Below are 26,823 nucleotides of genomic sequence, written 5' to 3' on the forward strand. Positions count from 1 at the left end.
CACTCTGACAGGTAACAACGGGGAGTGTGCACCTGCCACCAGTCCAGCTCAGCAGGACTGTGAGACGAGGCGGAGCTCGAGCAGAGGGAGTGAGTGAACAATGGACAACTTGAAGTGCTCCAGCTTCTTCAAGTGCAGAGGGAAAGAGGTAGGGGTCTGGGAGCTGCAGAGGTGTGGAGGGCCTGGGAAGGAAAATTTTAAGGGGAGGCAAGTCTCAGTTTTTGCTTTCTGTGCTTATTACTTCTCCACATTTCTGTTCAACTGTCATCCAGTGTGCCTGAGATGTTTTCAGAGAGTAGAGGGAAAATAAAACAGCTCTTACTCCAGTAGCTAGAAGACAGGGGCATCTCATCCTGTGCCTTGAGTGTGCCCAGAACACCCTGTTTTCTGTTTCTCTCCAGACTGTGTCCATATGCTGGAGAAAAATGAGAAAATGCACTGTTCTTATCTGACCTGAGGAACACTCCATAGCTCAGAGCAGCTAACAGGTTGGGAGACAACTCCTCTCCTCTGAAGTGGAGAGAGAGCTGCTCCACCTGGTGGGACAGGAGAAATAGTCTCTGAATATTATCCTGTGGCTTTCAGAAAAGCACTGATTTTACTCTCCAAGATAGCGGTTAAGTTAAACTTCCCCTAGCCAAACATCCAAAACTATCAGCCTATGGGAAAAGGTGTTTTTTTTCTTCTCTCTCTCTCTCTCTCTCTCTCTCCTTTTCTTTTCTTTTCTTTTTTTTTTAGTGGAAGCTATAGCTGATCGTTCTCAAAAATCTTCTACAATCTCAAGAATATTGATTTTACCTAGTTCATCTTTAAGACTTTTCCATTTGCAAACTTATTTGTCCATCTTTATTTACCCTTCATACTGGGTGCCACATGTAACCTTTCCACCAAAATTTGGATGGTCTCACCTGAAGAAGTAGTACAAATATCTGCCTACAGAGCTTTTTCACTTCAAGAGGTAAATGTAAAGTAAAAACAGTCATTAGCAGAAATTTCTCTAACCTTGGATAGCATTCCCCTTAGCTCAGGCTCTACAGTTTTCAGGCTCTCTCTCTCTTGATTAGTGAAATTATGCTTCTGTGGAATTTTTAATAGTAGAAAGACAAGCTGTTGATATTTTCCCTTCTCCAGAAAGTGACAGCTTCATCTGAGAATTTCCATGTTGGTGAAAATGATGAGAATCAGGAACGTGGCAACTGGTCCAAAAAATCGGATTATCTTCTATCTATGGTTGGATATGCAGTTGGATTGGGGAATGTGTGGAGATTCCCATATTTGACCTACAACAATGGCGGAGGTACTTCCCCTTGCCCCACTTCGTTCTCATCCATCTTTAAGTGGGGTGCTGTAAGGCCTCTAAGGATATTTTAAGAACTGAGGAAAGGTATATGATGTGTTGGGTTAGTGGGAGAATAGGAAACAAGCATACTGCATTTATTACTAGACTATAAATTGCTAGCTTATTAGGAAGGTAGCTTCACAAAATCCTCACATATAAACATAATAAAAGTTGTATACTTACAACTTCTGTGTTTCGGATTTGAGATTTTGTGTAATCTCCAACTGTGACTTACTATTCTTAATTTATAAATTCCTGTGATAATCTGTTCAGACTTTAGTATTAGCAAAAGACAGTGATTTCTAGTTCTAATAAGAGGTTTAAGTAAATTGTTTGTGTGCATTTTGGAAATTTAGGTGTGGGAGCAGTTGATTAAAAATAATTAAAGGTTTAGTATTTTAAGCTACAATATTCAGTTACAAGTATTTCTAATTGAATTGATTATGTAGAAGATCCTTTTAAATTGGAATAAAATTTAGTTAAAGACTAGGTGTTTAATTTCTGCAAAATAATACTGTTTATACCTCAGAAATCATTAAGAAGACTCAATTAGAACAAGAAAAATATTTCTGAGATAACACACAAAGGGATACAAAATGAATTGCATAATTCTCTAATAATGTCGAAATAACTTGTCACTTACACCATATTTTATTCACTTGTAATTACAGGTTCTTTTAGAAGTATAGAGGTGACATGCCCTTATATTTCATAACTGGATACCAGTGAAACTGTGCCACTGTAATTATTTTTCTTGGTACACTAGAATATCATGTGGTGATATTTCAATCTTATATTCCTTGTTAATTGGTTGCATTAAAAGATTCACACCTACCTTCAGAGACTTAAGAAAGGAGTTCTGTTTATTAAAAACTTTAAGTGTGGTGTGGCAAAAAATTCCCCTAGATAGAGCCTATGTCATTTAGTCATGGGTTTGGTATATGTTTGAGCTGAAAAATGGGTCAGAAATCACAATCTTTTTGGTGCCTATGTCCTAAGGTCCAGTGTAGTGAAGAAAAACATTCAAGCTCCTTTCCAGCCTCTTGTATTCAGTTTTAGAATATGAATTTCCCTGTGATTTCACATCATATATAGACCAACTAGTTGCAATTAATTTTCAGGAACTATATGAAACTAGGTTTAATAGAGAATTTTTAAACATAGCCAAAATCAAATAGTATCATTTATTGTATGCCATTATCTCATTTATCATTTCCTCTAAGAATTAATACATTATATGGGCTCTCAGTTTTTAAAGATCACATCATTTGGATAATAGATGATCTAGACTCTCTGAGTTGCTTTGTTCTCTTTTTGCCCAAGGGTAGAAGATGAACATAAAATTCAAATTTGTCAAATGTTAATAAAGCCGATTTAAAAAATATGGTCAGTTGAATTAAAAATATGCTAAAATCTGGAATCATTTTTATCTATAAATTCTTTTGAACAGTTTATGAAAGAGAAGTATTATACTACCTTAGGGTCTAGGCCAGCAGTGTTACCAATATGTGACTACTGTACTGTATTAATTTACCAATATGGTTATTAATAATGAAAAATATAATGGGTGAAAAGCCATATATAACACTGAGGAAAATAATCCCTTTTCTCCCTCTTAAAAAAACTATTTATACTGGGCTAGTAAGGCTTTGATTACTGTTGTATTTAAACAGGGACACTTTGTTTTACGTTTTCTTCATAAATATCATTGGCAGGATTTAAACTATTAGTCATAATAATGCCGGTATGTTTATTGCAACATATGTAAAAACATATTTGTCCATATGTTCTTGTGACTAGTGACTTGTAAATAACAAGTAGTTTATGGTCTCATTATTTTTAGTAAAATATATTTTGAGGGTTGCAAAAATGTAATTCCCAGATATGATGTTACAGTATCATTATATGAAAAATATATGAGGAAAAAATGTAACATGGTAAATAAAATGTACATAATCCAAAAGCCCATTTATACCCACTGATTCTCACATTTTCTTATTAAATTTTGTTCAGACTTCTAGAATACTTGATCATTGAGTTTAGTGTTATGTCCCTGCTTCTACCCACAATATGATAAAACTTCTAATGAGCAATATTATGCCCCAAAAGTAGGCAGAAACAAAGTAAAATAATAAAAGGTGTTTTTTAAAAAAATCAAAAGGGGCCTGGATAATCTAAATGTAAGATAATTAGTCCTCATAAAATTGAAAGTTAACTCTGAATGCATCTCAAAAGTTCAGGCTCTTCTAACAAAACAATAAATTTCTTATTAAATTGAATGAATTATAACTGTTTGAAGAATAATGACCTTAACTTCAATGACTTCTACTCTGAACCACATTTAACATTTGCACCCTATGTCTTAAAAATAGACCATTTATTTTTAAAGGAGAAAGGAGGGAAACTAACTTGGAACATATGCTATGTGCCTGCCATTTTGCCAAGTGTTTTCTCATAGGCTCTGTAATTAAACCCTTACCATACACTGATGAGTTATTACACATAGTTTTTCCCATTTATGAAGAACACAAGGTTCAGAAGTTAGGTAAATTGCCCCAGGCCAAATAACTAGTGAATGGTGGAACCAGGATATACACCTGGTTCGGTCTGGCTCTAAACCATATGATCATTCAACTCCTCAGGTTGCTTCTTATGGGCTATTGTTTTTAATAAGCACAACAACCTCATTACATTATACAGCCAGTCCTCAAATAATGTTGTTTCACTCAATGTAGTTTTGTTATAACATTGATGAGTTGCTCTAGGAACTTACATCCTGGTTCTATTAATTCATTTTATTAAAATTGGGTTTTTTTAAATGTCATTTCACTTAAGTCGCAGAACCTGTCGAAGATGTTAAGTGAGGACTTACTGTACTAGCATCCTCATTTCATAGATGAGGAATCCAAGGTTTAGAGAATCAAGGACTTTTCCCCCAGAAAGTAGTACATTTGGGGCCTAAACCCAGAAATCTGACTTCACTATATCATAATGCTTCCAAAATTTTATGCTGGTTATTAAGTGCCATCAAAATTTTGGGATATAATAGTGGTTTGTTTCTTTTTTGCATTTTCTAGGTGCCTTCTTGATACCTTATGCAATTATGCTAGCATTGGCTGGTTTACCATTGTTCTTCCTAGAGTGTTCACTGGGACAATTTGCTAGCTTAGGTCCAGTTTCAGTTTGGAATATTCTTCCATTGTTTCAAGGTTGGTATTAAAATGTGTTTCCTATTATACTTGTTGGTCTATTCATGCATATAGCTGTCCTCACTATGAGAAATAAAACTATTTAAAATTTGAACAGGTTAAAGACAAAGACCCATACATTTTTTTCTGCATATTTGCCACTGTAGAATTTAAAAATCAAATGTTAATTTTTATTTCTGTTTGTCTCAGGCTGCAGATATGGAGGGTAAGGAAGGATTAGAGAGGGTTGTAAGGGTATCATTCTTTTCCTAATTTTCACCTTTTTAATTCTCTTGGCACATGGTCCTGCTGTGCATTCATTTTGTGGCTCTGGCATTTTTCTACTTCAGGTGGTTCTTTGCCTTCTTTCTTTTGCATATCTTTTACAATGCTTCACTCAGAAAAGTTGAAAGACATATCACAATTTTTTTTCTTGGGTGCTCTTAATAGAATAAAACACTGGTAAAGTTTTTTTAAAAATATATATTTTTATTGATTTCAGAGAGGAAGGGAGAGGGAGAGATAGAAACATCAATGAGAGAGAATCATTGATTGGCTGCCTCCTGCATGCCCCCTACTGCGGGGGGGAGGTATCAAGCCCACAACCCGGGCATGTGCCCTTGGCTGGAATCAAACCTGGGACCCTTCAGTCCACAGGCTGACACTCTATCCACTGAGCCAAACCACCTAGGGCTGGTGAAAATTTTTTTTAACGCCTTGATTGTTATTAAATATCAAACAGCCTTTCTATTATAGCTATATCTCATTTTGGTATGTGCTAGCAGCTGAAAACTATTTGTAAAAGCCTCAATGCTACATCAAAAATAAATTTATAGTTATGTGAACAGTATATTTTGCTGAAATATTAAGGAAGCTACCTCAAAAGCTAGCCTTAAACATAGGAGTTACATTTAGTATGCTAAACATTTTGAAACTACTGAGTTTAAAAAAAAACAACAAAAAAACTTCAGAAGTTTAAATTCAGATTGTTACCGAGTCATTGAATTTTCTTCACATGTACTGTAGAAATCAACTCATAGGCTTTATCTTTTACTTGTCAAAATGTTAGTTTATGGATGAAGATGTAAGTATTGGCCAGTGAGTCAATAGGATTTGAGCTTTGAATTGTTTTTCTTTTCTTTCTTTTTTATTTTTAAGAATAGTACCCATTCTGACAAGACTTTACAGACTTCATAAGAATAATAGACATAGATTTTTCCTTCTGTGAATTTAATGGATTAGTACAGTCTTCTGCCCTTGATCTTAGAACTTTTTTCTAACCAAATAAAAAACTGTCTCAGAAAGCCAATCATCAAAATAATTTGATATTTGAGAAGAAAACTACTCAGACAATAGTACTGCCTTCCTACCCACCCAAAAAGAAAAAGTTATTTGAAACAGTCTTCTCATTTTAAAATAGATTTTGTGGAAATTGAGATGCAGTTTTTTATGAACTAGCAAAAGAAACTTCACTTGTTTTTTTTATTTATTTTAATTGTTCTCTTTTTCAGGTGTGGGAATTACAATGGTCCTGATATCCATTTTTGTGACCATCTATTACAATGTCATAATTGCCTATAGTCTTTACTACATGTTTGCTTCTTTTCGAAGTGAACTACCATGGAAAAATTGTTCTTATTGGGCAGATCAAAACTGTAGCAGATCACCTATCGGTAAAATTCATTTGTTTATTTTTAAAAATATTGTTAACTCTGCTTCATTCTTTTATATTTTCGAAGAAGCTTAAAGGATTAAATTATTTTCTAACCAATTTAGGAGAAGTTTTAAGTGAGCCATAGGTTACTGATAAAAATAGAATAAAGCATGTATAACCTGAAAATTGATGAATGCAATGTTAATTTCTGAAGACAGTCAGTAAGGCTAAACGGTTACTAGAAGAGTTCTTGCAGGCCTTAGCCATGGGCAGGAGAGAAAAAAGATAATGGGAAAGTGATGAAGAGAGAAAAGCACTATCCATGGTCATTGTAGTATGTTTCAAGAGACAGTCAATATTGCCCATGCCATATTGCTAATCTTTGGAATAATGTAGCATTAATATTGTAGACTATTACCACTAGGATTGCCTTTGTATATCAGAGGATAAAGTGGTAAAGACAATACCAGTACTTCTTAAGAACTTAAAGGTATACTTTTCTATATAGGTTAAATAAATCCACATACTAAGAGTCCCTTAGAGCACTAAATCCCAACTGAAATTATTGTTAACTTTATAGCTTTTATGACTATAAATATAATCTTAGTTTAAAAGGGCAAATATTTTCATACTCACTCCCAGCTTAGTAGTAGAGAAGATTTAAGATGCAGAATGTGCATGTCTCATTCCATTTGTACGATTTTTAAACTACCTTCATCAAGTAACAACTTAGACTGTACTTTAAATATTTTACCATTAAAACTTGTTTTCCAGGAAAATACTATTTTAAAACTAAGTATGTGTTTGTGTGTACATTCTTTTTTATAATGTTTAGTAACTCACTGCAATGTGAGTACAGAAATAGGGACATTCATCCATGTGAATAAAAGCTGGGTAGACTTCAACAATTTTACCTGCGACAATGGAACTGAAGTTTATCAGCCAGGGCAGCTTCCCAGTGAACAATATTGGAAGTAAGTACCCTAGATGATCCACTTCTTATACAGATGTTACTAAAAAAAATTATAAATAACAATAAAATATTAATCAGCTCTTTTCTTAAGTCATATAAGTAGAAAAAAAGGGAAGCAGAACAAATTCTACTCCATTTGATTCAGATATTTACCTATCCTGTGTGAGCAGTAGTAACCTGCAAATTTAGCTTATAGTCGACAAATTATCATTTATAAATTACTTATGTAAATGGGTAACACATTGTCAGTAATGATTTATTTAGCACTATTAACTATAAATTAGGGAGTTGTTTTGAAGAAAAATATTCAAACTTTAGACTATAATTAGCAAGTTTTAATGATAAACAGTTGTGTGATAAGTAATTTGTGGATAAAATTTCTATTTTAGGCTGCAATTCTTTATTATCCATTTTGCTTATATGATAGAGATATTTTGAGTTATATTTACTTTTATTAATTTGAAATGTTCTCTTTTTATTTCCTTTACTGTACACCTACCCTTTACCCTGACCTAACTTCTTTGACTATTGCTGTAATGTGTTCTTCCTCGTCTATATGTTAATACTCTTTTGTGACCCTTTTAAAATTTGGATCTTAAAATGTTCCTGAAGACTAAGCTAAGAATTAAAATCCTAGATCCATGCATGTTCCTAGTGGAAATCATAGAATTTGATAGAAATTTTGCCTTTGAAAAAGTTATAAATAGTGGGACCATTTAGATTTGATGGTAAATATAAGTACAATGGATAAGAAAACATTTAATGCAATTCTAAATGATATATTTGTTATTTTAACTTGAGACAAATATTGTAATAAAATGAAACAATCTAATGTAAGGTTAATTTTTTTTTTGCATAAAAGGAGCTTTGAAATATTAGGGCAAAATCATAGCTAAAGGAATCAGTAAATCTTTTATTCTGGGGTTTGGAACTTTGGATTGGTTGCACTTACTAATAAACCTAAGTCAAAGCCTGGCTTTTCATTGAACTATTTTTGCCCCTCCAATGTCAATAAAAGGTTCACATGATATTGATGTGTTAATAAAATACTCATGAAGCTTCCCACTGGATAAAATATATGACAAAAGTCAATGTATTAAGACAAGTGATTCTGTGTTCATAAAAGGGCTCATGTGTTTTCAGCAAAGTGGCACTCCAACGCTCAAGTGGAATGGATGAGACTGGAGAAATTGTGTGGTATTTAGCACTTTGTCTTCTTCTGGCTTGGCTCATAGTTGGTGCAGCACTATTTAAAGGAATCAAGTCTTCTGGAAAGGTAATTTGGAAAATGCATTAGTGATGGAGCTGTTTTCCAATATCATTGTAGTTCATTGATGAGCATTATCAAATGCATGTCTTTTTCTATAATGGGAACATTCAAATGTGTGAAAAGCTTTCAAAGTAGGCAGCCTAGTTCTAAAAAATGCATAAGATCACTACTATTGTTAAAAATAAAACAAACCAAGCACAAACTAATACTAGAGTTGTGTAGTTACTCAAAACTTGGACCCTTCTAGCTGATATAGTATTCTGAGAATTGCAAGTATATTTTTAAATTTTCTGTTCTATTATATAAATAAGCATCTTGAGTATTTAAGCATGTCATATAGTGAAACATTTAGTTTCAAAAGTCTAGATCCTTGTTCTATAAGGTAATTATGTCAGGATTCCCCTAATTGGAGGAAATAAAAAACCAACTATGTAATTATTCTCTTAAAGTTTGCTAAAATTGACTCAGAATTCTCTCTCTCTCAGCAAAGAATCCCTTTCTGAAAAACATTATATTTCCCCCTTCATTGTTTTATTTTTTAAACTTTCAGAAAGCATCATGGCAATTTCAGAGAACAACATGAAATTTCTCTGTGAGAAGTTGTATAGCATCCAGAAAAATAGATGATTATGTATTTGTAATTACTACAGTGAAATTTCCTTAAAAATGGAGGACAGGAATAACTGGATACTATCTTTGCATTCCTGGTACAATATCTAGCACATTCAGTTAATGTTAAGTTGTGATGAGACAAGCTGTTAGATCACAAAAATATTGTGAATATCACGAAGTCAGTGGAAACTTTACAAACTAATGTTTTAATTACACACTTTTGAAACCATTGGTTCCTTTTTTATGTTAATATGGAAAGAATCCATTAAAAGGCATTTACTCAATACATTCATTTTTATTAGTCTCTGGATGACTTTGGGCATATTATCAAACATAGGACATCCACGTTAATGAAAAGCCAGCCTCAAAGGCAACCTGCTCATCTGGAATCATGTGTTATCTAGGATACAAGCAGTGTGTGCTGTCAAACTGTCTTAATGGTAGTTTTAGGGATAATAATGACAAAAGTGTCTGGTATTCACTTTAATCAACTTTTAAAAAATATATTTGTATTGATTTCAGAGAGGAAGGGAGAGGGAGAGAGAGATTGAAACATCAATGATGAGAGAGAATCATCCTTCAATTGGCTGCCTCCTGCACGCCCCCTACTGGGGATCCAGCCTGAAATCCAGGCATGCATTCTGACAGGGAATCGAACCATGACCTCCTGGTTCATAGGTCCACGCTAAACCACTGAGCAACACCGTCTGGGTCATTTTAATCAGCTTTAATGGGATTTGGACATTGACTAGGAAAGAGATTATTTTCCTTCTCTTTGTGGACTGAGTATATACTAAACATTGCAGGGTTTTAAATCATTTTTCTTCCCATTTCAATACAATAATTTACCAAGAGGTGCCATTCAGTCCCCTCACACATTTATAAGGATACTAGAGGCCTGGTGCATGCAATTTGTGCACTCGGGGGGGGGGGGGGGCTGTCCCTCAGCCCAGCCTGCACCCTCTCCAATCTGGGACCCCTCAAGGGATGTCCAACTGCTGGTTTAGGCCCGATCAGTCGGGCCTAAACCGGCAGGCGGACATCCCTCTCACAATCCGGGACTGCTGGCTCCCAACCACTCACCTGCCTGCCTGCCTGATTGCCCCTAACTGCATCTGCCTGCCAGCCTGATCACCCCCTAACCACTCCACTGCCAGCCTGATCAATGCCTAACTGCTCCCCTGCCATCCTAATTGCCCCCAACTGCCCTCCCCTGCTGGCCTTGTCACCCCCAACTGCCCTCCCCGGCTGGCCTGGTCACCCCTAACTGCCCTCCCCTGCAGGCCTGGTCCCCCCCAACTGCCCTCCCCTGCCAGCCTGGTCACCCCTAACTGCCCTTCCCTGCTGGCCTGATCACCCACAACTGCTCTCCCCTGTCAGCCATCTTGTGGCAGCCATCTTGTGACCACATGGGGGTGGCCATCTTTGACCACATGGGAGTGGCCAAATTGTGTGAGGGTGTGATGGTCAATTTGCATATTACCTCTTTATTATATAGGATGTTTAGGAAAGCACTCCATCTGGATTCCAACTTATCACTGCTGATATGTTGTATATTTCCAACAAGAACCTGGGAAATACTGTTTCATACATTAGAGTGTTTGAAAAATGGACCATTTGAGAGTGGTGAGAACAGGAAAAGGAAATTATTCCAACTTTGCTATTGGTGTCATCAGACTTATTAATAACCTTATGAAATTTTTGATACTTATTTTGCTAAGCTCCACTTGCTAATGACTTTATTTCTATACAATTGTATACTGTGATTTTAAAAAAATGATATTAACTTTCTTTTGTTTTTCTTGATAGGTGGTATATTTTACAGCTCTTTTCCCATATGTTGTCCTACTCATCCTGCTAATACGAGGTGCAACTCTGGAGGGTGCATCAAAAGGCATTTCATATTATATAGGAGCACAGTCAAATTTTACAAAACTTATGGAAGCTGAGGTAAGACAATTTGAATTTCAAATTATCTGAGAAGGTAAACCTTAAAAGCAAATACCAAAAATCTTTGGTTACAGATAAGAGTATCATAATGTAGTAGCTTACAAAAGATATACAGTTAAGTTTATTAGTGTTTCTGTCCAGTAGGATGTCTGACTTAGCTATTTATATTACACTAATGCTCTCTTATTGGAAGTGAGATGATCATTTTAGCAATAGGATTCTGAAAGTCCTTTTATTCATATAACTGATTCTATTTGACCACAAAGATTTGGAGTGTATTAATCTGACAAATAATATTTCATGCATGAATACCTACAAATTGATGACTACAACCATGTGACTTATTGGATAAACTCATAGGAGATTTAAAGATTACAGTTGAAACTTTAATAGACTAATATATATTTTAACTTTCTTCAAAAGTTAATATCCCAAAAAAGTAAAATCACATTTTGCCGAATGGATTATGAAGTTAAAACACAAAATTGAAATGGATGAATCATTCTATAAACAAAATTGTTACTAGTACCAGAAACATAAACATGTACCATGAATATGAATTGGGTAATCCTATTTTAACTTTGGTCCATCTCCAGATAATGGCTGTCTGTATCACAGGTACATAAATACTTTACAATTTTGACTGTAAAGGATGTTAAAAATAAGTGTAGTCTATATACTAAGCTTGTATTGATAACAGCCTAAGAATGCTTTCACTTTTTTAGTCAAATCTAGTGGTGTTATCCCAAGTGGATATTTGCTTTAGTTTGCTATGATGTTCTTTGTGGAACCATGCTTATTTCCAGTAATTGCTATTTTCAAAATACAGTCATACCTCGTTTTATTGCACTTCACTTGATTATTATTATTTTTTTTTACAAATTGAAGGTTTGTGGCTACCCTGTGTTGAGCAAGTCTATTGGCACAATTTTTCCAACAGCATTTGCTCTCTGCATGTGTTGGTCACATTTTGGTAATTCTTGCAATAATTTAAACTTTTAAATTATTAATATATTTGTTCTGGTGATCTGTGATCAGTTATGCTTGATGTTACTATTATAAATATTTTGGGGTATCATGTGTCTGACTGTTCCACCCACCAGCCGTTCCCCTGTCCCTCCCCCTCTTCTTGGGTCTTCTTATTCTCTGAGACATAGCAGTATTTATATCAGGTTGATTGATAACCCCACAATGGTTTCTAAGTGTTCAAGTGAAAGGAAGAGTTGCACATCTATCACTTTAAATCAGAAGCTAGAATTGATTAAGCTTAATGTGGAAGGCATGTTGAAAACCAAGATAGGCTGAAAGCTAGGCCTCATGCATCAGTCAAGTTGTGAATGGTGGAACAAAAGGGGACATGTGTAATACTTTCAACAATAAAGACAAATTAAAAAATAAAAAGTTCTTGAAGGAAATTAAAAGTTCTACTTCAGTGGGGCACAAATGATAAGAAATAAAAACAGCCTTGTTGCTGATATGGAGAAAATTTTAGTAGTCTGATAGAAGATCAAACCATCCACCACATTCCATTAAGCCAGAGCCTAATCCAGAGGGAGGCCCTAACTCTCTTCAAGTCTATGAAGGCTGAGAGAGGTAAGGAATCTGCAGAAGAAAAGTTTAAAGCCAGCAGAGGTTGGTTCATGAGATTGAGGGAAAGAAGCCATCTTCATAACATAAAAGTGAAAGGTGGTAAAGCAGAAAGTGCTCATGTGGAAGCTTCAGCAAGTTATCCAGAAGATCTAGCTAAGATAATAAAGGTGGTTACACTAAACAATTTTCAATATAGATGAAACAGTCTTATATTGGAAGAAGATGCCAACTAGGACTTTCATAGCTAGAGAGGAGAAGCCAATGCCTGGCTTCAAAGCTTCAGAGGATGGTCTGGTGACTTTAAGTTGAAGACAATTCTCATTTAGCATTCCAAAAATCCTAGGGCTCTTAAGAACAATGAGAAATCTAGTCTGCCTATCTGCCATAAATGTAACAACAAAGCCTGGAGGATAGCACATCTGTTTACAACATGGTTTATTGAAGATTTTAACCCACTGTTGAGACCTACTGTTCAGAAAAAAGACTCCTTTCAAAATATTACTGCTTATTGACAATGCACTTGGCCACCCAAGAGCTCTGCTGGAGTTGTACAATGAGGTTAATGTTGTTTTCACGCCTGCTAACCCAACATCCATTTTGCAGCTGAAAGATCAAGGAGTAATTTTTTATTTTCAAGTCTTATTATTTAAGAAATACACATTGTAAGGCTATAGGTGTCATTGGTAGGTAGTGATACCTCTGATGGATCTGAGCAAAGAAAAGGTTTTCAGTGGAAAACCTTCTGGAAAAGATTCACTATTCCAAATACCATTAAGAACATTTATTATTCATGAGGAAGTCAAAATATCAACATTAAAAATATATATCAACATTAACAGGAATTGATACCAGTTATCACGGATTATTTTGAGGGGTTCAAGACTTCAGTGGAGGGAGTAACTGCAGATGTGGTAGAAATATCAAGAGAACTAGAATCAGAAGTGAATCCTAAAGACTGACTGAATTGCTGCAATCTCCTGGTAAAACTTTAACAGATGAGGAGTTGCTTCTTATGAATAAGCAAAGAAAGCAGTTTCTTGAGATGGCATCTACACCCGCTGAATATGCGGGGAAGGTTGTTGAAATGACAACACAGGATATACAGTTGAATATTGCATTAACTTAGTTGATAAAGCAGCAGCAGGGTTTGGGAGGATTGGCTCCACTTTTGAAGGAAGTTCCACTGTGGGTAAAATGCCATCAAACAGCATCACATGCTACAGAGAAATTGTTCATGAAAGGAAGAGTCAATCCATGCTGCAAACTTCATTGTCTTATTTTGAAAAATTGCCACAGACACCCCAACCTTCAGCAGCCACCACCCTGATCAGTCATGAACATTGAAGGGAGACCCTCCACCTGCAAAAAATTTACTAATCACTAAAGGCTCAGATGATGGTTAGCATGTTTTAGCAATAAAGTATTTTTTAAGTTTTTTCCCCCCCAGTTTCATGTTTTTTATTAGCAAGTTTTATTTTTTAGAACAGTTTCAGATTTTTCTTAAAGATCGAGCAGATCATACAAAGGGTTCTCATACTCCTATTATGATTATCTTACAGTAGTATGGTACATATTTTATAAGTAACTCTTCAGTGATTTAGCATGGCTCTGAGCATAAAATTCAGAGTCCTTGTGATGGTCTATAAAGTTCTGCATAACCAGCGCCTGCCCACCTCTCCAATGTCTTCTTACTCATTTTGCCAGAGAGGCCTCCTTTCTCTTCCTCACACATACCAAAATTGTTCCTGCCTCTAAATCTTTGCACATTTATTCCCTTTGCCTGGGATGCTTTTTAGCAGTGAAGTATTTTAAATTAAGGATGTACATTGTTTTTTTAGATATAATTCCATTGCACACTTAATAGACTACAGTATAGTATAAACATAATGCCTATATGAACTGGGAAACCAAAAATTCATTTGACTCACTTTATTGTATTATTTGCTTTATTGTGGTAGTCTGGAACAGGTATGCCTGTACTTACAATTTGGATATTTAATTATTTGCTATAGAAATTTTCTGGTAAGTATGTCAAATTTATTCATAGAATAAATTTGTTTTTATTCATGGAAATCCATCTTTTATCTTTTTGAAAATTGAGGTGTCTATCTCTGGTCTTTGCTTACCTTTCTTGTGCTCAAATAATTTTCACTCCATAATCAACCACAAGAGCCCTAAATTGGTTTAGCCCTATGAAGTTTTATGATTTTAATCTTGGAAATTAACATACTTTTATGTGTTCACAGACCATCTGTTGATTTCTTTGTTTATTTTAGGCCTCTCATCTTTTAACATTGTTTGTTAATCTCTTCCCAACTCAAAGACCATGTTTCATGATGAATAAAAACAAAAAATATGGAAGTTTAGATCCATTATCTTCTCTCTATTAGGTTATTAAACAAGATAAACTATTAATTCATTTTTGGAATGGTAAAGTGCTATATAAATATGACCACACACTTATTTAAATTATTATTATATTATACTACAAGGACAGGCAAAAGTAAGTTTACAGTTGTAAGTACACAAAACAGAGTTCATAAAGTTATTGTAACAATCATAACCTGCATGCCTTTTTCATACAAACAACTGTAAACCTACTTTTGCCAATCCCTGTATGTTATTATAGATGCAACATTTTCCCTAATAAGTGGAACATTCATTTTATTTCAACATCATAACTTTGATCATAGTCTGAAAGTCCTTTTCCTATTCTTTAAGTGGCATTTACAAGACTCAGATCACTTGGGCTTTACAGTTCCTTGAAACTTTCCTGAAAAATTTCTATGAATATTTTATATTGGTCTGTGTTTCTATGTCTGTATTATTTTTATTTTTTATTGTTGACACTATTACAGATATCCTCATTTCCCCCCACCCTTTGCTCTTCTACACCCAGTCCCCACCCCCCCTTTCCCTCTGGCATTCACCACACAGTCCTCTGTGTCAATGGGTTATGCATATATGTTCTTTGGCTAATCCCTTCACCTCCTTTCATCCAGTCTGCCCTTTGCCCTTCCCTCTGGGGCAGCTTTAAAAGATCAGAACTAAACCTAATGCTCTTTGTGAAACATAAAATTTAATCCTCCCACTCCCCACTGAACTACCTCCACTTCTTTTTCTTGGGGTTTGCTGGCAATTAGAATTTTTTCTTAGATTTTTAAAATTTCCTCTCTGGCCACATACTAGAGCATGGGATCATAAGTATATATTTTTCCTTATCTTTGTATATGTGATCTCTATTGAGATCTCTAGAAGAGTAGAGAACCATACAAATGCATAGCTAGAGGGGTCTTCAGTGATTATTTTACTAACTAATTTTACAGTGATAATATTGAGACCCAGAAATATTCAAATTTAGTTAAGTTTAGACAGCCAGTTTCTGCATCTTGAATTAAGATTTCCTAATCCCTAAAGCAATGATCCTGTATATAGCTATGAGATTGGTAGGCATGGGCATTACAACTATGTTTGGGATTTTGCTTCCTTGTTCTTTACAACCTTAGGTAAACATTATGACTCACACCTGCCACACCATTTCCAGCTCCCCCTAACTCACATATGAATACATAATGTATCAACTAAAAGAAGCTGAGACCAACATAAGCATGTTATTTATCTTTTAATATATACAACCACCTAAGAAAAAAGAGAGTACTTTATTTATAACACATTTTTATTATATCTAAGTAAAATAACCATGTTCTATCTATCTATTCATTTACTTCCTACTAGCTTCCTGACATTATAAAGCAATTATAGTGTAATAATAATCTAACATCAAGCTATATTCTGAAGACCTAGGAATATTTGTTTTACTGTATAAAAACTTTATTTCTATTGTAATTGGAAATAGATTATATACCTTTCAGGGAGAAAATTATTGTTTTTAACTTCCATAAACAACAAGTATCAATTTATGATTTTTCATAATAACATAATAGCTACTATTGAGCATCTGCTAATTGCTTTGCATGTGCCTCACATCATTCCTAGGATGCATAAAAATTGTTATTTTTGCCATTTCCATTTTATAAATGAAAGGACAGGTTTAAAGATGTTAAATACATTAAAGTCAAAGAGAGAGAGACAGAGTTATTGAATATAAACTTCATTCTTTTTGACTCCAGAGCTAGAACTCCTAGTCATCATGTTATATTGCCTGCTTTCACTGACCAGTCCTGTTTTTAGATGAACTAAAAATTAATTTTGCCCAAATACAGGATATCCCAAAAATGTATACCCACTTTAACAACTGATAGCACAACTGAGGTTACTTTATTTTCAGATTTAACCCACTGGAATTAAAAATGGGTTAAAAGTGGTTATACATTTTTTGGGGACACCCTGTATATGCCAATTCTATTATTTGAAATCTGCACAATTAGATTTTTTTCCCTTGGGGTAAGGTTATAGCTACAGAATTTCATTGTTAAATGAATTTATCTAGATTAGTTCCTAAGATTAATTACTGTTCCTTAGCAAAGACATAGGAGGGGTAATTGTGAAATAATAAATGGGTAGAATTAGATGAAGAATGGGGATGCTACTTAAAGTGATGGAATGAGGGCCCTAGCCAGTTTGGCTCAGTGAATAGAGCATTGGCTTGCAGACTGAAGGATCCCGGATTTGATACCAGTCAAGGGCATTTACCTTGGTTGCAGGCTTGATAACTGGCCCTGGTTGGGGCATGTGCAGGAGGCAATCAATTGATGTGTTTCTCTCACATTGATGTTTCTCTCTCTCTGTCTAACCGCTCCCCCCCCCCCATTCCACTCTCTCTGAAAATCAATGGAAAAATATCTTCAGGTGAAGATTAACAACAACAACAGAAAAAAAAAAAAACCCACATAGAATGAGAGAATGGGGTGATCTAAGGGCTACCTAAATGTATCATCATTGTTCAAAAATTGCCTAGTACTACCCTTGTTAAAAATTATTATTTTTATTGTCCCCAAATTGATATGTAAGAATTCCAATACATTTCCAGCACAGTTTTTTTTTGGTGGAACTTGAAAACTGATTTTAAATTTATGTGAAAGAAGAAAAGGCAAAACAAAACAAGGTGTTTCTGAGGAAGTGAGGCACACTTGTCTGACCAGATATGAAACAATATCATAATGCTATAGTTATTAAAATAGTATGATGTTAACATAGATATAGATATATAGACCAGTGAAAAAGAAGAGTAGTCTCAGAAATATTAATGAATATATGGAACTTGATATGTGGCAGAGGTGGCAATGAAAGTCAATGGGGGAAAGGATGAATTATTCAATTGTCCAATTGATGTCCAATTGATATAATTGATAATATCAATTATCTTTGGAACATTGATATTCCATTTGGAGAAAAATGAATTGGGATTTCCAATTTAATATGCACAATGTAAATTTCAGGTGAACTTTAAATCTTTTAGAAGAAAATATAGCATAGTATCTTAATGACCTTGTGTTAAAGATTATTATTTTTAAGGGTTATTTTTTAAGTCAGCGAAATAAAACAATACAAACAGGCAAGGATGAACAACCTTAGCTACATTAAAAAAAAAAAAAACAAAATCTTTGTTTCATTTAAGAACACAATGTTAAGAGGTGAAAAAATAAACCACAAAGTGTCAGAAAAAAATTTAACATACATAATAGACAAATGTTAGAATCCAAATTACATTATATATTCGTAGAGATCCAATAAGGCAAATAAGCCACACAAAAATGGCAAAGACATGAACCGGAATTTCACAGAAAAAACAACAACTATGTAGTAGAACACATAAAAACATGCCAAAACATATGTCATTAGGGTAATCAACTCTCACTAGATTAGACTGTATTAAAAATTCTGACCAATGTTATAAAAAATGTGCAGGAATGGGAACTCTCATACCCAGCTACAGGAAGTGCAAAGTGAACAACCACTTTGAAGGATAATTTGGCAATATTTAGGAAAAGGGAAGATTCATATACCCTATGACATCACAGTTCCACAACTAGGTATGAGGACATACACAAGAATATTCACAGCTACATTGTTTCTAATAGCAAAATACTGAAGAAACTGAATGTCCATCAACAGGATAAAGGATAAAGTGTGGCACACACAGTGGGGCAATAAAAAATGTTCAAAACTATATATATATATATATATATATATATATATATATATATATGTATATATGTGTGTGTGTATATATATATAACTGAACCATATGAATTTGCTTATATTCTTTCATTTTTGACTTACAAAATTGAAATACCTTATGGTTCAAATTGATAAGGGATAAATTTTATACAATACTGACTGAAAAAGGGACATTGTATAAGTTAATATGTATTACAAGAACTTCTCTATAAACTCAAAAACATGCAAAGCTAAATGCCATTGTGTTTAAGTTTACATATTTATGTAGTAAAAATACAAAGAAAAACAAGAAAATGATAAACACAAAAGTCAGGATAGCAGTTACCACTGGAGGTTGGAAGGGTGATAGGATTAAGAAGGGGGAAACTGGGTCTTCAAAAGACTGTTAACATTTTATTTCGTAAGCTGAGTAGTGGGTACTTGGGTGTTTATCTCATTATATTCATTCATTTGTATATATAAAATATTTTATGCAAATGAAAATTAAGAGTGTATGTTTTAAAATATCAACTTATTTTCTCATAGGTTTGGAAAGATGCTGCCACACAGATATTTTACTCCCTTTCAGTGGCTTGGGGTGGCTTAGTTGCTCTATCATCTTATAATAAGTTCAATAACAACTGCTTCTCAGATGCCATTGTGGTATGTTTGACAAACTGCCTCACTAGTGTGTTTGCTGGATTTGCTATTTTTTCTATATTGGGACACATGGCTCACATCTCTGGAAAGGAAGTTTCTCAAGTTGTAAAATCAGGTATGGAATGCTATATATTATTAATTTTTATTAACTCAATGTAGTTCATTTAAGAAATACTAATATATTTTAGAGCAATTTACTTAAAGCACTCAAGATTTAAGGTATTGCATTTCTTTCTCATTTCATCTTATATACTTTGGCTTTAAGGATGAAATAATTCTTAGATGATTTGAGAAAATAAGACTATACTAGGAAACAATTTAAGATTTTTTTTCCTGAATTTGTTTAGTTTTTATTATGAATTACTTCCTGCACAATTATAAGTATCAGAAATCATGATAAGCACTTTACTGCATTATCTTTATTTGTGTGTATGCATATATGTAAAAGCGAGGATGTGTGTGTGTGTGTGTGTGTGTGTATTTACAGTATTGGTCTGCATTTTAAAAACACATTAATATCATATAGATAGAAACCCAAGTGACTTTGCCCAGCTGTGTCCAGCCTGAACATCATTTGGTTAATGATTCTTTTAGAATTTCTAGGGTAAAATAATTTAGGTTTCTGGAGTTTAAGGAAGATACTATTCTTCATCAATATTAAAAAAATAAAGTCAAGCTCAATGAAATAATTAAGATTTCTTATGTGAGAAATGTACCATTTATAAAATTGATCTCTCTAGCTTAATTCACGTCATGGGTTCATATCATAACCAAGTCAAATATTTTTAAAAGTGAAAGTGAAATAGTTGCTAAAAATATATTTCATGGATTGTGTTACCAAATTAAAATGAGATTTTTCTAGTACGTTATTTTGAAAATGTCCAAATGTGGGAATTTTCTTGGCAACTAATTTAAATTAAAATGTCATGCATTTTTCTTAGGTTTTGATTTGGCATTCATTGCTTATCCAGAAGCTCTAGCCCAACTCCCAGGTGGACCATTCTGGTCTATATTATTTTTCTTCATGCTTTTGACTTTGGGTCTTGACTCTCAGTTTGCTTCCATTGGTAAGTAATACTCGCACTGTTAGCCTATCTCTTTTGTATTGTACTCATGTTTCTTCTACTTAAAATTATCCTTTTCTTAACCCTTGTTGCCCCCCTAGGTTTTACTCTCACAAAAATCTTTCTGAAAACATTTTTAACTTAAAAGTATTCATGAATCAAACACCCAAAAGGAACAAACATTAATATGTCATCATATTTGCTTCAGATGTTTTAAAAAATAAACTGTTACAGATGAATTTGAAGTGCCCCATGTTCCTCTCCCTAATACAATTCACGTTTCTTCCTTCCCTGGAACGAATGTCACCATGAATATTGTGACATATATAGTCCATGTTTGTATTCATTTTATATGTATCCATAAATAACAAATTTTTAAATGTTCACATAAATGTGAAGTTTCATTCCATACATATTCTGACAGTTGTATTTTACATATATTATGAACCCATGTTGATGCATAGACATATAGGTCTAGCTAATTCACAATCTGTTGCCATAGTGACAGGCAACTGGATTATTTCCAGTTTTTAGAACTCACACAAACTACTGCAATGGCTATTTTTGCACATGGCTCTATGTATAGATAAGAATTTTCCTTAGGGTATACACCAAGAAATTCTGAAACAGTTTTTATTATATCGTCCTCTTATATAAAACATTTTAATAGTTTACTGTTTAGGGGGCAAAGTCCAGCCTCCTCTAATTGACTTTCAAAGCCCTCAAAAATTTCAAATATATTTCTTAATCCTTTCACTCAAACACCCTTCTACTTTTAGCCAGTACCCTGTTTCATGAACACATTCTTTCTTTTTTTCTTTTTTAAAGGTTGGTTTTAATTTCTTAATATACTGATATGAAGTTCTAATTCTTCTATAAGATTTTTAGATTATTATAATTATTTGTATAAAATAACCAATGATTGGGTTTGGTGGCTTATGGGAATACATTTATTTCTTAACCTGGAAGGCCTTTCTGTATCCATGTTATTTATTGAAATACTGGTATTCACCTTTTTAAAAAGTTGTATTAGACTTCTTCCTTCCCTATAACTCTTTCAAACTACTTCATCCCCCAGGGACCTGTTACCTTATAGTTGCTACCAATGAAAAACCTTATAAAACAGACTAAAAATGACAAATGGAGCTGCCTTTGATTTTTATCAGAACCGACAAGTGGTGACTGCCAAGAGAAAGGATCGTATGGGTTTTTAAAAGCTATGATTAAGGCTAGACTATTTTCTCGATATATATTTGTAAATTTCATGAATAGAAGTTGAATTCTGTGATTGGCAAATGAGTTGACACATAACATGCCATTTTTTCCCCTCCTGAAGAAACAATTACAACAACAATTCAAGATTTATTTCCCAAAGTGATGAAGAAAATGAGAATTCCCATAACTTTGGGTTGCTGCCTGGTTTTGTTTCTCCTTGGTCTCGTCTGTGTAACTCAGGTATATTACAGTATTTTTTCCATAGACAAAATATTACTTGGAACATACTTTATAATCTCAATGAGAAAACCACGGTTTAAGAGAATGTTTAATGACAAGTCCAAGTCTGACTTGGATCAAGGTTTTCTGAATTTTAGCCCAGATTGTTTGCCATTATAGCACAATTTCAATAAGTATATTTTGCAGAGGGGCAGGAGGCCCACTAATGAACAGTTTCCCCAATTACAATAAAGTTAGAGACTTTAAACATCATTATATTTCCTGGCCACTACTACAGAATACACAGATACTGCATATCATTTTAATAATTAACTATTCTAAATGCTTTTTTCCAAGTGACTCTATGCAGAAGAAAAGGATATCATTTTTGAAATTTAAATCCACATTTGTGTTCACATTTGAAAATATTCCTTTTCACATTTTTGGCAGAGGTGAAATCAAGGAGCTTATGCTAAAATAAAATTAATAAATTCAATTTGAATGCTTAATAAATCATAAAAATAATTAAAACTATACTCTGAAGTAATTAATTTTTTGATAGGCTGGGATTTACTGGGTTAATCTGATTGACCACTTCTGTGCTGGATGGGGCATTTTGATTGCAGCTATACTGGAAATAATAGGAATCATCTGGATTTATGGTAAGTGGTGACTCTTAAAATTATCTACTCTTTTTATTAAAGTAATTTAGTTTGACTCTTTTCCATTATGTGTACTATAATAGTAAAGTATAATATAATTGGTCAAAATATATTATAAATAAAATGTAAATGTGTATCCTTCATTGCTGTAGTATAGGAAAATGTTCAGACAAAACTTGAGGCCACAGTGATTAATGGAGGAAAATATGAGCAAGGACTGAATGCACTCTGTTGGTTGTTTTGTTAGGAGGGAACAGATTCATTGAAGATATAGAAATGATGATTGGAGCAAAAAGGTGGATATTCTGGCTATGGTGGAGAGCTTGCTGGTTTGTCATTACGCCTATTCTTTTGATTGTAAGTATTAATATTCCACAAATTTAGTATAAATAATATATATTTAAACATCTCTGAGATAAAATTGAAGAATAATGCACATTGAAGACAAAAAGGCAAATGTCATAAATTAATGATTTTTCAACTTTTGCTTTATGACTGGTACCTCCGAGTTGCCTAAATTAAAATGTCTTTGCAGTATTATTTTTGAGCCCATAGGTTTTATTGAATTTAGAGAGAGAGGAAGGGATAGAGAGAGAGAGAGAGAGGGAAACATTGATGTGAAAGAGAAACATGGATTGTTTGCCTCTTGTACACACCCTGACCCGGGTCAAACTGGAAACCTTGGTATGTGCCCTAACTGGGAATCAAACCCACAACCTTTTGGTGTACAGGATGATGCTCCAACCGACTGAGTCACTCGGTCAGGGTGACAACTGAGTTTATTTATAAATGCAAAGGTATTAACTATTAAATGACATACATCATCAGCCATTTGTATAAAGTTATGCATATTAGACTCCACTACCCCTCATTTATTCTCTTTTAGCTATGTAAAATTATGGTAATTGTAAAATATATTTAAATTTCTGTAATTAAATTAATCTATTAAGTTGTAAAATGAAATTTGAATATCTACTTTATAAAGATTCTTGTATTCTAAATACATTTAAACTAAATTTAGAGGAACTACTAGGTGATTTTTGGTTTTAATTTTGTTTTATAGATTTCTAAATACACAATTAGTTTTAATGCTGCAACATGTTTTTTAAAGACATTTTTTAAAAATGTGGCCTTAACATGTTTCAGCTTTAAGATTCAGATTTCACTGTTTTACCAAACACACATTGAGCTTGTTTTTTTCTCAAGAGGCTGTAAGTGATGTGTGCTTTGGTAAATATGTATGTACTACTAGTAAGTGAATGTGTGTGAGTTTGGGTGTGGAGTAAGGGGTGCTCTGTGCAGTGAGAAATAATAGAAATAATTGCTAAGCAAGGAGCAAAGCATGTTCACTAAAGTGTATTTTACATTCTCATTAAATTAATTGATATGCTCGCTACCTAATGGCTTAGAATAAAACCATGCTATTATAAACAAAAGTTATAAGTTCAATAACAGAATATCTCAGATATTATTTTACTTATAGTCTGCTTTATTTTATGGTAAAGTATTATATTGAAATACATGTTGGACAAGTATTTGTATTTTTTATAAATACATGGAGATGCTAATTTTGAAAGAATCTATTAAAAGCCAAATATAAGTCATTTAGATTGGTCCACTTAGTATTGTTATCTTCTGGCTAATTATCTGATTATCTCAGTTCAGTGGTCGGCAAACTGTGGCTCGCGAGCCACATGAGGCTCGCGAACCGCGGTTTGCCGCTCTGTTGACTAATGAGTTTGCAGACCACTGACGTAGACTCTCGATTCCAATAATTACAGGTTGTTGTTGTTCCTTGTGATTAAGCCCCTATTCCAGTGATCGACAAACTCATTAGTCAACAGAGCGGCAAACCACGGCTTGCGAGCCGCATGTGGCTCACGAGCCGCAGTTTGCTGACCACTGTCTTAGTTGATTGAGTGTATTTTCATTGTAATTTCTTTTGATAAATTATTTCTAAGGAATGGAATAAAATTGCTAATAATTAGTGCAATTGAAATTGTTAGTGCAATAAAGTCTGATCTTTAGCATTGTCCTTTCATATGTTAACTTTCACAGGCAATTTTTATCTGGTCACTGGTGAAATTTAATAGACCTACTTATGGCGAAATTCCATACCCAGACTGGGGAGTTGCTATAGGCTGGTGTTTGATTACTTTCTGCATTATTTGGATTCCAATTATGGCTATTATAAAAATAATTCAAGCTAAAGGAAACATCATTCAAGTAAGCACATTAAATTATTTGTTCACCACCCAAAATCAAGTGTCCTTCCATCACCATTTGTCCCCCTTTTACCCTTTCTTTTTTTTTCCTTTTACCCTTTCTTACCTTTCCCCACCTCCTTTCTTCTGATAATCATCATACTATTGTCTATGAGTTTGTTTTTTTCTGGGGGGGGGAGGGTTTGCTTAATTTCTTCACTCTTTTCACCCTGTACACCCACCCCCTCCCTCTGACAGCTGCCAGTCTGTTCTCTGTATCTATAAGTCTGTTTCTATTTTATTAGTTTACATACAGATGATGTATTATAGAACGGTACCCCTGAAAGCTATATAATTTTATTAACCAATGTCATCCCAATAAATTCAATTAAAAATTAATATTATTTGTACTTCATATAAAGCATTATTATCAAACTAAAGATTAACTTACCAATATGTTGGTAATATGAGCTTATGACCATGAGATCAAATTAATCACTCTTCCCTTTAGGCTACTTCTGTATCTGAGACAAACATCCATTACTACGTGCATAGCATTGTATTACACTATACATATATTTGTGTGTCTCCTTGTACTAGACTATAAGGTCCATTAAGAAGTCTTGTCTTGCTTGTTGCTGTAGCCTCAGGTGCTATGAGTGCTTAGCACATAAGTTATCACAGTGGTCGGCAAACTCATTAGTCAACAGAGCGAGCCGCAGCTTGCCAACCACTGAGTTATCATATTTATACTTGTACTAAATTGTTCCTGAAGATGATGCAAAAGCAAAGCAAATGACCTTTTTTGTGTTATATCTATAATCTTCACTTGTAAAACCTGGTCTGGAAAACAACGCTCTGTTTATAATTTATATCCTAATAGAATGTTTAGACTGGGAAAAGCCTGGTAAAATATCTTGAACCCAAACTAGGTCATGAGTCACCCCTCTTCCTTGGAGGCCTAGAGGGATGGAGTTGATTATGACACATCATTAGGACATAGGGCAATAATAAGCTAGGCTCAGTAATCAGATCTTAAAATATATATATATTTATTTCAGAGAGGAAGAGAGAGAGAGAGAGAGAGAGAGAGAAACATCAATGATGAGAGAGAATAATTGATTGGCTGCCTCCTGCATGCCCTCCACTGGGGATGGAATGTAACCTCCTGGTTCATAGGTTGACACTCAACCACTGAGCGACACCAGTTGGGCTCAGTAGTTGGATTTAAAATAAATACCTAACCCCATTCAAGAATGGATCTAGATTAATTGTTTTACCCCGAAACTCCCTTTCTTTGGTTCTTGAAACTTCTCAGGTATACACTGGTTTATATCCTCACCAAACAGTCACCCTAAGGCTAGGGCAAAGAAATTTAACATTCTAAAAAAGTGTACATTGATATTTATTTACAGATTGTAGCACTTAAGTTCTAAGACAGCTTTTTTCCCTCCTCATTTCAGCGTATTGTAAGCTGCTGCAGACCAGCTTCTAACTGGGGTCCATACCTGGAACGATACCGTGGGGACAGATATAAAGACATGGTGGATCCTAAGAAAGAGATTGACCATGAAATACCTACTGTCAGTGGCAGTGTAAAACCAGAATAAGTTCTAATTTTAAAAAATATGTGCTTGTGTAATGTGATTATTTTAGAGAAAATTTTTATTTATTTGTATGTCAATTGAATAAAATGTACATATTATGTTCATAATAGTATAAAAATTATTTTTCCCATTTAAGCAGGAATGTAATATAAAAATGTGAATCTAGTAATGTTTAGCAATGTGCCTATTATATTTATTTTTAAATGATCTATCTGTATTAACACACACAGCTGTTTGTATTTCATAATAACATTTTTGTACATATTACCATAATATATTGAAAGCTTTAATTTGAGCAGGTTATTTAGAAAATAGTTATATTTTCTATTGTACAAGTTTTATAATATTACTTGTTTATATTTTCTTGTTATACAATATTTTATTCCCCATAAAGCTGGGGAAAATAAATCAGTGTATTTAAAAGAAAGTATTAAAATTGAAGGCCTCACTTAATTAGAAATGCTATACATATATGGAATAAATGGACTGTATATAT

At 33.9% G+C, this 26,823-nt stretch overlaps 1 protein-coding gene across 1 annotated transcript; it reads left to right on the plus strand.

Moving 5' to 3' along the window:
• SLC6A14 (solute carrier family 6 member 14) lies at positions 1 to 26,823 on the plus strand. Its single transcript, XM_080652510.1, has 14 exons — positions 1 to 148; positions 1,132 to 1,297; positions 4,417 to 4,548; positions 6,039 to 6,200; positions 7,017 to 7,155; positions 8,298 to 8,430; positions 10,846 to 10,986; positions 19,243 to 19,471; positions 20,298 to 20,423; positions 21,757 to 21,875; positions 22,417 to 22,516; positions 22,764 to 22,873; positions 24,575 to 24,742; positions 26,184 to 26,823. Exons 1-14 carry the CDS (start codon positions 101 to 103, stop codon positions 26,328 to 26,330), a joined length of 1,920 nt encoding a protein of 639 aa, XP_080508636.1. The 5' UTR covers positions 1 to 100; the 3' UTR covers positions 26,331 to 26,823.

The sequence above is a fragment of the Plecotus auritus genome (genome assembly GCF_963455305.1).
Source record: "Plecotus auritus genome assembly, chromosome: X".
Classification (NCBI taxonomy): domain Eukaryota; kingdom Metazoa; phylum Chordata; class Mammalia; order Chiroptera; family Vespertilionidae; genus Plecotus; species Plecotus auritus.